The sequence below is a fragment of the Pan paniscus genome, chromosome 16 (genome assembly GCF_029289425.2).
Source record: "Pan paniscus chromosome 16, NHGRI_mPanPan1-v2.0_pri, whole genome shotgun sequence".
NCBI lineage: Eukaryota > Metazoa > Chordata > Mammalia > Primates > Hominidae > Pan > Pan paniscus.
Window position 1 is genome coordinate 56633383 of NC_073265.2, and position 16182 is coordinate 56649564.

Below are 16182 nucleotides of genomic sequence, written 5' to 3' on the forward strand. Positions count from 1 at the left end.
TGGCACCTTTCTGCTTTCTCTACTATGAGCTGGAGTCACCTGATACCCAGTTCAATGCTGCTTTTTACTTTTGAGTTGACAGCTCAAAGACAAGATGGATGTTGTTCCGTCCACCTCAGGCTAGGAAATCTGGACTTTCAATAAAATCTTTGCAGTCTTCAACATATATTTTGGCAAGTAGTATAGAATCCATAGTTTAGCTATGGTGTTGCCATACTAGATCCTTGGGATAGGTGTACTGCCAAGACTTCCCAGACAGCATTTCCCAGAAATATCCAGATCTTTCAGGATCAGGAACAAAGTACACTTAAACTTTAAAAATGCTTTATAGCCCAAACACACACATATTTGTATTCACCCATGTAATTGAAATCAACACTCATTTATACTGGTTAGATCAGAGTTGGTCCCATGATCTTGTAATATGAAATTATCCAATTGGTCTTGAGCTATATGATGTTGTACCACGAAATACAGAAACAGCATTGAACTGGGTGTCAGGTGACTCCAGCTCATAGGCTTTTCATGAGATCTATTAATATTAGGATATGCTGTAGAAGGAATTTTTCACTATAAAAGATAACATCCTTTACACTCATAAAAAATATTAAAAGGCTTGTTCAGTGGTTCTCAGGACCCCTTTACACTCATCATGATTATTGAAGACCGTAAAGAACATTGGTTTAAGTGGATTATATCTGTCATTATTAACTGTATTTGAAATTAAAACAGTAATTTTTAAAATGTTTATTAACTTCTTTTAAAATAACAATAATAAGCCCACTACCAACACTAATCTAAATAACATATTTTTGAAACATAATTATTTTCTAAAGCAAAAAAAAATTAGTGAGAAGGGTAGGATTGTCTGACAGGTCTGAAAAATTAATGGAACATGGTTGGATTCTCATATCTGCTTCTGTATTCAATCTGTTGCAATATGTTGTTTTGGTTGACTCACATGAAGAAAATCTAGCCCTACACAGATAAGTATTTGGAAAATGAAAGAATAATTTGTATGTTTTATAGCCTTTTCAGATAGTTGTGTATATTCTTCTTTGACTTTATACTAAACTCCACAATGGTAATTCTAAGTGTTACTTGCAATGTGGAATCTACAATCATATTAATAAACTTTTTGTCTTTTGTAACTTGTAAGAGAACAAGATTGAAAAAGGCAAAGAACATCTTAGTATAATTTTGAAAATAGTTTTTACCTTGCAGACTCCCTGAAAGGTTCTCAGTATCCCCTAGGGTTCCCAGATCACAATTTGAGAATCATTGGTGATATGGTTTGGTTCTGTGTCCCCACCCAAATCTTATTTTGAATTGTAATCCCCACATGTTGGAGGAGGGGCCTGGTGGGAGACGATTGGATTACAGGGGCAGGTTTCCCCCTTGCTTTTCTTGTGGTAGGGAGTAAGTTCTCACAAGAGCCGACAGTTTTAAAGTGTGGCACTTCCCCCCTCGTTCACTGTCTCTCTCCTGCCACCATGTGAAGAAGGTCTTTGTTTCCCCTTCACCTTCCGCCATGATTGTAAGTCTTCTGAAGCCTCCCCAGTCATGTGGAACTGTGAGTCAAATAAACGTTTTTTCTTCATAAATTACTCAGTTCTTTTTTTTTTTTTTCGAGATGGAATTTCACTCTTGTTGCCCAGGCTGGAGTGCAATGGTGCAATCTCAGCTCACCGCAACCTCCGCCTCCTGGGTTCAAGCAATTCTCCTGCCTCAGCCTCCCAAGTAGCTGAAATTACAGGCATGTGCCACCACGCCCAGCTAATTTTGTATTTTTAGTAGAGATGGGGTTTCTCCATGTTGGTCAGGCTGGTCTCGAACTCCCAACCTCAGGTAATCTGCCCACCTCGGCCTCCCAAAGTGTTGGGATTACAGGTGTGAGCCACTGTGCCCAGCCATGTAGTTCTTTATAGCAGTGTGAAAATGGACTAATACAACTGGCTTTAGTTGCATGCAATGCTGTGCTAACCACTGAGAAAAGTTTAAACAAGAGAACTTCCTTAATTTTTTGAAGGTGAATCCATTTGGTCCATTTGGTTTGAGGATGTTTTCAAAACTCAACAAATGTACTTCCATGTTTTCTACATCTTTATACCAAAATTCCCTAATCCCCTTCAATAGCCCCCCAAAAAACCAACTATTTTATTTTAATCTAACTGGCAATTGATATACTATATAAATAACCCAGATAGAGCTGTTTCTTGCCATCTTTTGGGAACCCACCTTCTTGCTTTCTAGTGTCTTGTGCCTTCACACTTGCATAAGTAATTAAAGCCTGGTTACAACCACAGTGTCTAGATCATAGTTCTCTATTATTATAAGATGCTGATATGCAATCATTTGTGAGTATATCATGTGTCTTCTTATTTTTCTACCATTAGAATACCAAAGTTTTCTTATGAATTGGAGCAATTCCAGATTATCTCTGTATCAATGTCACTCTTCTTCACCTTTCTTCCAGTGTGCTCTCTTGATTAGGAGAGAAAGGGATGGAGTAAGCTTGAGTATGCTGCTGGGAGGATGTGATGCATTGAACATCACTGATCATGAGTTTCAAAATGAGGAAAAGGTTGAGAACTATTCCTCCAGATCACCAAACTGAGGCATGAATGACTACCATCCCAGGCTAGAGTGATGAGATAAACAACTACTACTTGGTAATCAAGAGTCTGTTGTTAACCTCTTCTCTGCCTTGAATACCATTATAAGAAATAGGACTTGGGAGACAAAAGAAACTAGGAGTCACCCACTGGGTAAGAAGCTGAGTTTTCAAGAACGTATGATCTGCTGCAACAACAGGGGCCTGTCACAGAGGCATGCACCAGTGCCAAGGGGGCTCAGTCACTCAGTGTGGCCTTGCTCATGTTCTTGGGTTTCTGTGGTTACTGTGAAAGAAAAGCCAATCCTAGCAGAGCTAGTTTGCTGGATGCAAAGAGGCAATTAGTGTCATCTGATAGATGTTTATGCAGAAAGAGACTGGGAAAGGCTGTGAAGGTAGAAGTGAAGATGGAGAAATGATTGCCAGTAACCCTTGATGAGCAACCTTGGTTCAATGGGGGACCAGAAGTAGTAGATGAGTAACTTCAGAGAGGCAGCTCTCAGGTAAGTTTCTTTGATGTAGAGACAATAATATTTCACAACTACTTATTTGAGAAAAGACGGAACTCTCTATCAAACTAGGAATATTTTTCAGGAAATGAGAATGGCCATAAGAAAAGAGGCTGTGATCCTTTCTATAGTGATGAGGAATAGAGAGTGCCTCTTTCTGCTAGTGTTGTATTGTTCTGTGCTAATGAGGACCTGGAAAAAGCTACAAATCCCACTTACCATTCTTTGAATTCTCCAGAAGTTCTCCAGCTTAGAGACCCAATTTTAGAAGAGTTGAAAGAAGGGGGAGTGATGAGAACACACAGGAGAAAGGGCTAAGAATTTAAAAGACAGGCCGGACATGGTGGCTCATGCCTATAATACCAGCACTTTGGGAGGCTGAGGTGGGTGGATCACTTTAGCCCAGGAATTTGAGATCAGCCTGGGCAACATGGTGAAACCCTGGCTCTACAAAAATTACAAAAATTAGCCAGGTGTGGTAGTGTGCACCAGTAGTCTCACCTAATCGAGAGGCTGAGGTGGGAGGATCACTTGAGCCCAGGAGGTTGAGGCTGCAGTGAGTCGAGATTGCACCACTGCATGCCAGCCTGGGCAACAGAGTGATACCCTGTCAAAAAAAAAAAAAGAATTAAAAGATTTTTTGAGTACGGGCTTCACACGTGTTTCATTCGTTTATTTGACTGGAGATTTCACAAGTGCCTGCTCTAATGTAGCTAAGAGTCTGGTTACAGGAGCTAGAGTGATGCAGGGGAAAGAAGAAATGGACAACAAAGTAAACAACCAAGCAAAGAAATATGTAACGACAAAATGAGAAAAGGGTGGTGAAGAACAGGTGCAAGAGAATAACAGTGAAGGGAGACTAAGAACTTTAGAAAAGGGTGGTCAGGCATACCCCATGATGATGAGGACCTTATTGCCTCAAGAGAGACCTAGCAACTCTTCTCTTCTGCTTCCCTCTCCCACTTCTAAGGACTCTGACAATTACACCTGGCCCAGCCAGATAATCCAGGATAATCTCTTGATTTTAAGGTCAGTTGATAGCAACCTTAATTCCATTAGCAACTTTATTTCTCCTTTGTCATGTAACCCAATATATTCACTGGTTGTGGGTATTGGAACTTGGACGTTTTTGAAGGGCCATTATTCTGCCTACTACAACAACTGAAAATAAAAGTGAGAAAAGAGGCCAAAGCTCTTTGTCCCTTCTGGACTTCTTCTCTGCTTACACTTGGAGAGTCTTTTATTTTATATAACTAAATTTCTCACAAGAGCTAATATGTAGTATCTAAACCGTATAATAATTGCTAGGTTTATGTGACCTTGGACAAGAGACAAGACACTTACCTTGAGTTTCCTTATCTATAGTATGACAGGATTGAGGTTGATAGTCTCTCAGAACTCCCCCAGTGTTCCTAATGATACCCTTGAAGAAACCATATCATTGTAGATTATATCCCAAAGTGCAATGTCTCATCGCCACTGGGCCTGTCTACTGAACTCCCGCAAACCATGACATCCTTGTTGATAGTTTTGTGGTTAAGTCACTGTTATATTTAGCATATACTATCAGCATAGATGAAATCTTTTCACCTGTCAACACATATACTTTATGGATGTATAAAACAAAACAAGTCTGACTTAAAAAAATATATTGACTCCCAACTTCTGCTCTGCTGATGTCATTGTACATTGCGTTGTATCTTGTCCATGTAGAATGGTCTGTTGCTTGTCACAGAGTTTGTTGTTGTTGTTGTTATATGTTTTGGAAACATCCATACCTTGTAACATTAAAATACCTTGTGTTTATAAAGCACTTTGCAGCTTACAAGGTGTTTTCATGTCTGTAACTGCATGTGATTTTCTACAACAATGTTCCAAGATTAGCATACACTTCTTTAAAATGGGTGTATTCTATGTAGACATTTTATATGCATTCTTGATCAGTGGTAACAGAGGTCCCAAGTAATTTGTTGGAAAACTGACTTCAAACACTGGAATGGAACACAGACTTATTCACTCACATGCTGCGTATGTGGCAACAAAGTGATCAGACATCTTTTATATTTTAAATTGGACATCATCTTAATGAGACATATTATACTGCTTTTATCTTTACTTTTGAAAGGCAATGCAGTCATGGAATGCTCTCAGGCACTTTTCTTAATCACACTTTATTCTTTAGGCATTTTCCTGCCTTTTTATACTCTTGCTATATGTTATCCACAATACATCTTTCTAAACATTTATTTGAATATAGATAAAATTATACATATGCAAAATCCCAAGTTACAATATTGCAGTCACACATAAAGACATTGGAGTTGTAACTGCCTATATTAGCTTTTATATGTGGAATGGTTCTCTAAATTATTTGAAAGATTAGTAATTTTTCAAAAATGATTCGAACAGCTCATTTGTCCTTCTGCCTCTCTCTTTAATTCTTAAGTCCAGATGCAAAGCAAAGAGAGACTTTTAGATGATTGTAAAGTCATTTAATTTCCAGACATTGTCTAGTGTTTAAACACTGACATCAAAGCAAAGAGCCAATTATCAGAGTTCATTTGGTCTGAAGCCCCATTGCCTGAATTGCTATAGTTTTCCTTATGCTGAAAAGGAAATGTGTGTCACATCTTGAAGATGTAGTATATGAAATCACTTTATCTAGAGCAGTTTAACTTGAAATGTGTGTTTGGGCTCACTAACCACAAGGAGGCATTGAAGCATCTCTTCAAAATGTGAAAAGCAATTTTAATGAAGAAAAAAAAAGTTACACCTACAGTTGTTGAATTTCATATAAGCAGTTATACCTGCTTGTGAGTATGCATGCTTTTTAAGTTTATGTTTTGATTCACTTTTTTTAATGACCTGAAATATCAGCAGAAAGTATTTCCGCTGTTGTTTCTTTTGTGAGAGATTTTTGGACAATAGTAATTCATATGTGTTTTCCCTTCTGCTACGTTTCCAGTGGAAATGAAGGCAAACTGCAGGACTTTTATTAGTACTGACAAAGTAACTGCATTAGCTCTTCTTGCCCTTTGAAAGTTAAAAGTTCTTGTGACCGTGAGCAGAAGTTGATTTCTTTAGTATTTGAATTATTTAAATACATATTCCTGACAGCAAGGGATTTATCTGAAATCTATGTGTCACTTTAGAATGATTCTGGAACACATCTTCAAAATACCACATAAGAAGCTCACATTAAGAAGCCAAAACGATATTTTTTTTAACCTGAGCATGATTTTCTTACACATCCTTGTAAACATTCATATTGCATGTCAGAAATTTTCTCCATGTTTTGTCATCTTGATTCTTAGCAGCCTTGTTGGTACTGAAAAATGTGAACCCCTCTGTTACAGAGTATGTTGCTTAGCACATCTTCCAGAATAATGTTTAATTCCCCCGAGAAACAAGCACCTCATTCTTCGGGATTGGGTTGTTTCTGTAAGATGCTTCAGAGAAAATTTTTTCCTGGAAATATGGACTGTGACATTTTGAAATTCTCTTGTGCCATTTTGCTATATCGACTTGCTCTTTCTGGGTTTTGACACCTTGTTTGCCTTTTAGGGTATTCCCAGCCTGTGAGAGAACATATTGCCGATTTCAACACACAGCAGAACATGCAGCTGGGGAGGCTGTGTGACATCTTAGGTACAGTAAATAGTTTTACACAAATGACTCTTTGGAATGTTTATCAGTGGATGTTGATAGAATGTGTTGTTTTGTTTGTTTGTTTGTTTTTTGCTTATTTTTTTCCTCTACAAGGAAAAAGCTCAGATGTTTAATCTACCCACAGGGCAATTAAATGTTTTATTTTAAAAAACATATTTGTAGTAAAATCAACTTGAATAAAAAATGACATTTTAACCAATTTACTTGGGCAGTTTTCTAGATTATCTTTGCTGCAGGTTTGGATCAGAATTTCTCTCCTATAAACCGAAATCTTTATTTACTGAATCTTGCAGTGAGTGAAGTCAAAGTTTTACATTTGTGTCAGTCTTGTCTCTTATAGTATCTGGGGAATGTGTGAAAGGTGGTATCAGAAATGAAGCATTGTGTTTTCATAAGAAAAAAAGGGAAAATTAAGATAGATTTTTAAAAGAAGCTTTTATTTAAATATAGAGCATCTTATTATTAGAAAACGTGAAGTGCTTAATGGAGGGAATTTTTAGAAATACAGACCTTGATTCAGTGATGTATACATCTTTGTAAAAGTCAGGTTCTGATACTGGTTTGGTCAGTTCTTAATCAGACACCCATCTGGAGCCAGGAGAGAAGGATGCCTGAATGTGATAGCTTTGGTTGACACTGTTCAAGGCCCGGGTTCCGATTAGGCTCTAAGAATATAGGTTGCAAAAGCTAAGCAATAACATTGAATCTGTTTGTGAGATACTTGCCAAAAATTCAAGGTTACACAAAAATTAGATTTGTATTAGTTATCAAATAAGAACTTCTTTGCTTTGTTAAAATACAATTTCTTTGGCCCTTATTTAAGAAAAACAAGGAAGAATTTTAAATGATCAAGGACCAACTTAACTGGCTCCCTGGAATGACATACTTTACATGATTCATATATATTTCAGCATCATTATTATTTTATAAATGCCATTTGTTAGCAAAAAATACATCAGTACTAGAAATTTACAGTGTCCTAAAATAATAATCGTAATTGCTTTAATCTATTATCTAGGCACTCAGATTGTTTTTCAGCATTACAAAAAAAATTTTTAATGACTTAAGATTGATTTGTTAGTGCTAAGCTATTTCAACTAAAAACCTGACTGGATGGAAACCACTGAAGTGCAGCAGAGGGCAGACTTTCCTCTAATTTATTTGAATTAATTTTTTTCCTCAGCTTTTTATATCTCTTTCTATATATAGTATAAGCCATCACGAAATAATTTCTTTATAAAAGATTCTCATTATTGGAAAAGACTTGAAAGTATTAGGCTTCTATTTTAAACAACTCAATAATTCAGTCTGTCTCTACCTGCAATGGAATATTTTGCTTATATGAACATTTCTGAGAGATTATGAACCAAATGCTTTTTTCTTGGTATATAGTCTTCATGATATAGCAAGGCAATCATAAAATGTCTTCAAGAGGAGTAATGAAAGTTTAGAAATAGTAGTTAGATGAAGAAAAAGTACTTTTTTGTGAAATAAAAATGTGAAGAAAATAGAAAAATAAGTAATAATTTTATGGAAGAATACATTATTATCCCCTATGGTTTTTCTTCTTATTCGGGGGAAACAAAGATAATCCAGTCACACTGGTAAGGCTTGTCACTAGATATTGGCTGTGAATTCATGGTTCTCAGGTGCAGACCCCAATGGCTAGTATTTTCAGTTCCTAGATGAGTTCAGCAAGGAAGTGACTGATTACTGACCAGCAATCAAAGAAAGTTTCATCTTCATATCAATTCCTTTCCAAAATTACCTGTCAGTTAATTTTGAACATGTGTAAAATTAACACATGATAAAACCCACTAATACTGAATCTTAGAGTTAGTGATACGTATTCCTTTGCCAGAAATTAACAGGAAAGGTGAAATTGGCAACATGATTCCTTTTATCATTTGTAACCTAGAAATTTTCTTCCCAAGAAAAAAATTATTTTTCATCTGTTACAGTCTGTAAGCTATTTTTGTTGTTTTTCTGCCCTATTCTTTCATACTTAAAAAAAACTCATTAGTTTGATTTTTAAAACCTCTACTGTAATTTGGTTAGACGCTAGTCTCTTCTTCAAAATACAAGACTTAAGATGACTAATTTGATGATTCAGCAATTGGATGCAAGTTATTTACTTACTGCCTCCTCAGTTAATTTATTTTGAGGTTTATGCTTCAAAATTAAATGGGAGCCACTTAAATATTCCCATGTATGGAGCACCTGCTCTGGGCCTAGCACTAGGTCACTTCAGAAAACACCCCCTCTAGGTCTCTAGAGAGATTTCTCTTGTATGCCCTGCGTCTAGGTGTAAAAGACCTTCCCAACTTTGTGAATCTCTCCATCATCCCTTCAGTCAGTCCAGAAGTGTTTATTGAGTGACTCCTACATACTCCACACTGTGCCAGGGCTTAGGGGAATATAAGAAATAGTACAAACATTGCCTTTAAGGAGCTTGGAAAGACAAGATTAATAGATTGGAAACAATAGGATAGAACCCCAGAACTACTTCATGTTAAATCTTGAGGCACTGATCAAAAGGAATGTAGGTGTGGGGGCAGCTGGGGAGTCACTGTTGGCCAGCCTAGTCAGGGTGGGCCAGGAGCACATTCACACACCTGTGCTGTTTCTTGAGCACTTACTATGTGCCAGATGCTGCACCAGATACTTTCTATATCTTCACTCATTTAATAGTGTCTAAAACTCTATGCCCCAGGTGGTTTTGTTCCCCTTTTTACAGATGAAGAAATGAATGCTTAGAAAGGTTAAATAACTAGAATTTAATTCAGTCTATGCTCTGTATATATACTCTGCCAAACTGATCAGAGGAGTCTGAAGATCCTCTCTTTGCCCTGCTTGCCTAAGAAAACGTTTACAGTGCTCCCTCCTCTGAACTTCTCTAAGTACCTGGTCTACATGCTTCATCGTGCCCACAATGATTACTGTATTTCCCTCCACATTTAGCCAAGGGCTTTGCCCCTACAGATCAGTCAGCTATTTTGTGAATGAATGGATGAACAAATGAATGACTTCATTGACTGCTGATTTCCTATTCATACTCCCTGAAATATTCTGCAGCATGGAGTGGATACTCTCATTTCACTATTCCATTTGGATGGGATATTTAATTAGGGTTTCTTGCTATGTTACATGTAAGAAGCACATCTTAAGAAGGAGAAAAGTTAAATTAAGATGGTGTTTCCTTTAAACCAAGAATCACTAGACCTGCTATTTAAGTAATGTACTCCTCTTTGGGAATCAAGCAAGGGAAAGGCTGGTTTCCTGAAATAATTATTGCTGTGGTTATAATCAGACCATTTATTTCAACAGGACATTCCCTGAATTGACCCTGTCAAGTCCATACAGAATAAGAAATTGCAATTTCATCAGCTTTGTAAAGTTGGTAGCTCTGTTTTATAATTTACTGAAGTTAATGGAATAAATTTTTAAAGCAGTATGTGATTCCCATTGATGTTAATGGGAGTTGTGTGGCTAAATCCCTATGTATTATTTGAAAGTACATTTCCAAGGTATCTCACAGCCCTCCTTCTGAAGGAATCATTGCATCTATTTCGTTGGTGGTGGTGTTATTTATATTTTCTTTAGAGAAATGCCGAACTGTAAAAAAGCCAGTTAGATTGCTCAGATAGTACAAAACCAAACTAAATTAACCTTAACGTGGGTTTTGGATATGCTCTTTATTTTAAACTGCACAACACCAATCGGATGCCAGAGTTCATAATGTCATTTACCTTCACACCAGTAATTAACATTGTGCCTGTTGTTTTTAGATGCCAATGTGAATGTCATCTACATCTGCTCCCATCATATGAATGACGAGTTAGTGCTGTATTACAAAAAAATCCTAAGTCTACATGCAGCCGTCAAATCTGGGAACCTTGAGGACAGAAGTGACCTGCAGGACAGGTTCAAAATTATCACACCTGAAGCTGTAAACATCTTCCCTGTGAGTTTGTCTTCTAATTACTATGGTTTCAGGGATGCAGTAAAATTAAATTGGAAATTTTAATAACTTGCAACGCTCTGGTACACATCAGTGAAATATTATTGCAAGTTTAACAGCTTTACTGATTAGACTACTAGTTGGTCTGTAGGAAATAAATATTCCAGTTTAACTTTCAGACTTAGTGGAGCTACCCCTGCCCAGTTTCTCTGTAGTTGTAGCCTAATTCCAGTTACTAGGTGGTACCATCAAGTAGGTGGATTTATAACATGTACCATTCCTTTTTCTTAATTTTGTGTGGAGGACACTAAGGCAGAGAAAGGCTGGGCCTGTCCACAGTCACAAAGCTAGTTAGGAGCAGAACTAGACCAGGCCCTCTCTTTTCTGATCCACACAGGTACTCCGTGTTTTTTCCCCTGAGGGGAATTTGGCTCGATTTACCATATCAGATGGTTCCTAATGAACAATGTTCAGGTTTTTTTTTTTTTAATTGGGCTGATTTTTTAGTGAATGGAATGAATTCTGAGTGGAATCCTATTCCTAGACAAGAGCCATTGGGAAATTCATGGAATGATAAAGGCAGCATTCTAGAATAAGGCAGTACAAAAGATGGCTTAAAATGAATTTCCCTACACTTTAACAAGAATTTAAACTTTCCATGTTAACCAGCCAACAGTTTAATACCTAATGGACTATGCATTTTTGAGGAGACTTTTTTTGGGATAATTAAAGATAGCTGTGTTCATTTACAATTGAAATGCACCAAAGTCAACTGTCTGTCTATTGCCAACGTGATTGCATGCTATACATAGGGAACATCTATGTGTTGGGTGACTACCCATTAACACTTCAGATGTACCATGATTTGACCAAAAAAAAAAAAAAATGGGGGTGGGGGAGGGACCTAAGGAAAGGCCTGCCAGGACTGGGGGAGTTTCTATAGCATTTCTACTTTGCTGGTATACTCAGTCAATTGTTGTCAGGGTTTATTCTTTTCTACCAAAATGAAGATTTTATTTTTTCATAACTGGACGCCTCAGTATTCCCCTAAAAACCCTCTGCTCAGTTTTGTTTCATTGGCACTTTTGACTGTGAAAGAGGAAGGTAAGGACAGGGGCTGGGGAAGCAAAAGAAAGGACAAGTGACAAATCACTGCCGTTTATGTACATTCTTGGGAACCTTCCAATATCCTCCACCAATGTAAGAATTTCTTTGGTGCTTCCTAGTTATTGCTTGGCCTCAATGACATAGTTACTATGGACATTAGGGTGCAAGGAAGAAAAAGAACTACCATTAGTGTTTAGTTAAATTCCTGATTTTCTCCAGCCAGAAAATTGATCTAATGGCTGCCAACTGCTAGTAAGGAGTTTCTGCACATCTGAAATGCCCATATACATTAAAGAGGCATAGAATGGGGAAGGGGCACTAGATTGGGGAGAAAAAAAGTGAGAAAACTAACATTTTTCAAATTCTTAGCATACAGTTTCTTTTTTTCTTTTTTTTTGAGACAGAGTCTCACTCTGTCGCCCAGGCTGGAATGCAGTGGTGCGATCTCAGCTGACTGCAACCTCTGCCTCTCAGGTTCAAGTGATTCTCCTGCCTCAGCCTCCTGAGTAGCTGGGATTACAGGTGTGTGCTACCACACCCAGCTAATTTTTGTATTTTTAGTAGAGACAGGGTTTCATTATGTTGGCCAGGCTGGTCTCGAACTCCTGACTTCAAGTGATCCGCCTGCCTTGGCCTCCCAAAGTGCTGGGGTTACAGGTGTGAGCCACCGCGCCCAGCCCAGTTTCTCATTTGATTCTCAGAAGAATGCATCAAGATGGAAAGATAGCTCTTTTTACCAATCTCCGTTTATGGCTGAGGAAACCAAGACTCATTTTCTAGTCCAAGGTTACTAGTAAGGCCAGAGTGTGAACCAAAATCTCTCTACCCCAGAGCAGTATCATGAGGTGGAATGACTGCCTTGCTCCTGGATGACCTGTGGCCTTGGGCAAGCCCCCTTACTTCTCTGGTCCTCTGGTCCTCATCTATAAAATGAGATCCTGGATTAGATCATTTCAGAGTCATCTTCAACTCTATCATCCTATTACCTGAGAACCGTACCATTGCTAGTCCACTCTGGCTTCTAGTGGACTAAAAGCCAGGAGACAGGCACTCACAGATGCACATAGTATAGGTTTACATCTTTGTGAGTAGAAACAAGTAGGCAAGGTTTTAAGTACTTAATAGTTCTCATAGCTCAAGTTTAAATTATTTGAGTAATTACTCATAAGCAATCAACTTTTTAAAAAAACAAAAATTAAATTCTCACTTTCAAATCAGTTCTTGTTCATGTTTGGTAGTTGCTTTATTTGTTGTTAATGGGTTTGAGAGATTGTATCAGTGCTGATTTCCATTTAAATGGATGGCTATGAGATTTTTTAAAGCATGCTAAAAATCTGTTTGTACATCTCTCCAAGTTACTATATGATTCTTGAATTTGTAATGGTAAAATGTGCTCTTTATAAAAGTCATTATGTCTATTTTTAGACATTTCAGTGTTTATGAAGACATCCTAAACAACTACCTTTTATCTCAGGTCAAAAAAAAAATCAGTGGTGATAAATTAAATGTAGCCATAATTCAATGGAACTAGACACACTTTAGATTTTGTCATCTGTGTTAATCCACTGCCTGGATCTGATGATACTGATGTTCTCCAAATGGTCATACAAGACCTGTGATTAGTGATACATCCTTTGCCATCACTTATTCACATTTAAATCTTTATTAAACACATATTGAACACAATACTGTGGCAGCATCTTGCCTGGAGTCTAGGGCATGCCCGCAGATGACTATAATACAGAGTCGGGTAGAGTACTTGCCAATAGAAACACGCAAACCTAGAGGAGACAGAACTCCATCCTGGCTGGAAATATGCTCAGAATGTTAACATTAGGTTCTATTGCTGCATCTGCCATCCCCCTTCACATCTCAAAAACCCACCAGATCTTTACTACTCACTCGATAAAATGGGGAACTTGTGGCAGCAGTGGCATGCCAACTGTGTTAACGGGGTTTGAATCCTGCCTCTGCTGTTTACTAGCTGTGTGACTTTGAGCAAATCACTTGAGGCTCAATTTCCCCATCTCCAAAATAGGGATAGTTAATTGATTCAGTGACATGTGGATCAAATGAGAGATCACATGTCAAAGGCTTTGATCTTGTGAACTTACCATGATTGCTGCCTTGGAATCCTCTTCTGGGCGCCCTGAAAGGCTCACCAAGGACATCGTAACTCAAGTCACCCATTCAGTTCGTTTTCTTTTACATGTCTTCATTGGAATAATTTATGGGAAAAAGAAAAGAGTGAAACAAGGAAGAAAGACAGTGACTAACCAGATGGGAAAGACAAACCTGCCAGGTGTTATCACTGGCCATTGTCAAATGGAACATTGGGTTTCCTAGAACTGCATCCTCAGAAGTATGTTTTTTAAATGGATTTAAGGCCAGGTGCAGTGGCTCACACCTGTAATCTCAGCATTTTGGGAGGCCAAGGCAGGTGGATCGCTTGAGCTCAGGAGTTTGCGACCAGCCTGGGCAACATGACAAAACTCGGTCTCTACAAAAAATACAAAAATTAGCTGGGCATGGTGGCATGCACCTATAGTCCCAGCTGCTTGAGGGGCTAAGATGGGAGGATCGCTTGAGCTTGGGAGGTCAAGGCTGCAGGGAGCTGTGTTTGCACCACTGCACTCCAGCCTGGGTGACAGAGTGAGACTCTGTCCCTGCTTCCACAAAAAAAAAAAAAAAAGGATTTCAAATTATGGTAGAAAAGGCATATCGCATAGATCTAAGGAACTTGGAATAGAACACCTAATCTGGAGGAAGGGCCCAATAGGGGAAATCATGTAAATCCTCTTCTCAGAGGAGCTCTGTTTTTTGCCTTTTAAAATTGTGGTAAAATATATGTAACACAAAATTTACCATTTTAACCATTTTTAAGTGTACAGTTTAGTGGCATTAAGTACATTCACATTGTTGTACAACCATTACCACTATCAATTTCAGAACTTTTTATCATCCCAAGAAGAAACTCTGTACCCATTAAGCAATAAGTCCAAAAGAGCTCTTGTTTTAAAGGGAAAGTTATTTCAGAGCTGAAAGGACCCTAGAGACTTCTAATCCAACCCCTCATTTGAATATGAGAAATTGAGACTCAGAAAGGTTGAGTTTTCTAAATCACCTAGCAAATTACAAATTCAGGACTGAAATGCAGGTGTTCTCCCCAGTCCAGTTCTCTTTCTCCCATACTCAGGAGTTATACTCTCCGACAATTTGCAAACTGGTGCATCTGATATTCCTTGAAACAATCACTTAGCATTTCTCCATATTTTTATGCTGCAGTGAGTAGATAATTTTTCACTAGAATTGGGGTAGTAGATGCTAGTCTATAAAAAATCCCTTCAACTCCCTTGAGACCCTGGCACTTTTACATTATATTATTTGCATAACATTTTAATGACTTTATTTTTATTTTTTATTTTTTTGAGACAGGGTCTTATTGTGTCACCCAGGCTGGAGTGCAGTGGCATGATCTCGGTTCACTGCAGCCTTGACCTCCCTGGCTCAAGCAATTCTCCTGCCTCAGGCTTTTAGTAGCTGGGACCACAGGTGTGTACCACCACATACCTGGCTAATTTTTTTGTAGATAGGGGGTTTTGCCACGTTGCCCAGGCTGGTCTGAAAGTCCTGGGCTCAAGTGATCTGCCTGCCATGGCCTCCCAAAGTACTGGGATTACAGATATGAGCCACGGTGCCTAGCCTGACTTTATTTTTAAGAGGGTTTTCTCTGTAATAATAACTATTACCATTTGTTGAGTATCAATGCTGTGTATTATACTAGGTATTTTACATTTGTGATCTTATTTTAAAAGCCTTAGAGCAACCCCAGCAAATGGGTAATTTTTATTCTTATTTAACAGGTGAAGAAATAGGCTCAGGGGGTCTAAGTTACTTGCCTACATTAATGGAGCCTTATAAGTGATAGAGCTGAATTCAAAGCCAGACCTGTTTCACTCCAAAGCCCCATCACTTTCCTGTGTGCCATGCTGCCCTCTTCTCTAGAGGGAGGAAAACAATCTTGGATTATTTTATTCTATCCTTAGGTAATGTCTTTCCCATGCCCATCTTCACCTGATAAAATCCCACCCATCCTTCAGAATTCACCTCAACCCCAACCTCTTTCATAATAATAGTACTAGCTAACATTCATTAAGTCTTTATTGTATCTAAGGCACTATTATAAGTGCTTTACATACATTATCTCATTTAATCCTTACAGCATCCTTATGAGGTAGATACTGTTATCACACTCATTTTACAGATGAGGAAACAGGTACAAGGAGAATGTGTATTTGCCTTTTCAGCTCTCCCCACCAGCG

At 38.1% G+C, this 16182-nt stretch overlaps 1 protein-coding gene across 28 annotated transcripts in view; it reads left to right on the forward strand.

The window, feature by feature from the left end:
- Nucleotides 1–16182, forward strand: part of IQCH (IQ motif containing H) — a 249328-nt gene that overhangs the window by 121282 nt on the left and 111864 nt on the right. For all 28 annotated transcript variants that reach the window (XR_008621111.2, XR_008621113.2, XR_008621115.2 and 25 more), the window contains 2 exons: nt 6688–6771; nt 10581–10756. Coding sequence is in view for 22 of the 28 variants with exons in the window: in XM_034939000.3 (XP_034794891.1) it covers nt 6688–6771; nt 10581–10756 (260 nt within the window). In the remaining 6 variants the exon portion in view is untranslated. The remainder of the gene's footprint in view (nt 1–6687; nt 6772–10580; nt 10757–16182) is intronic.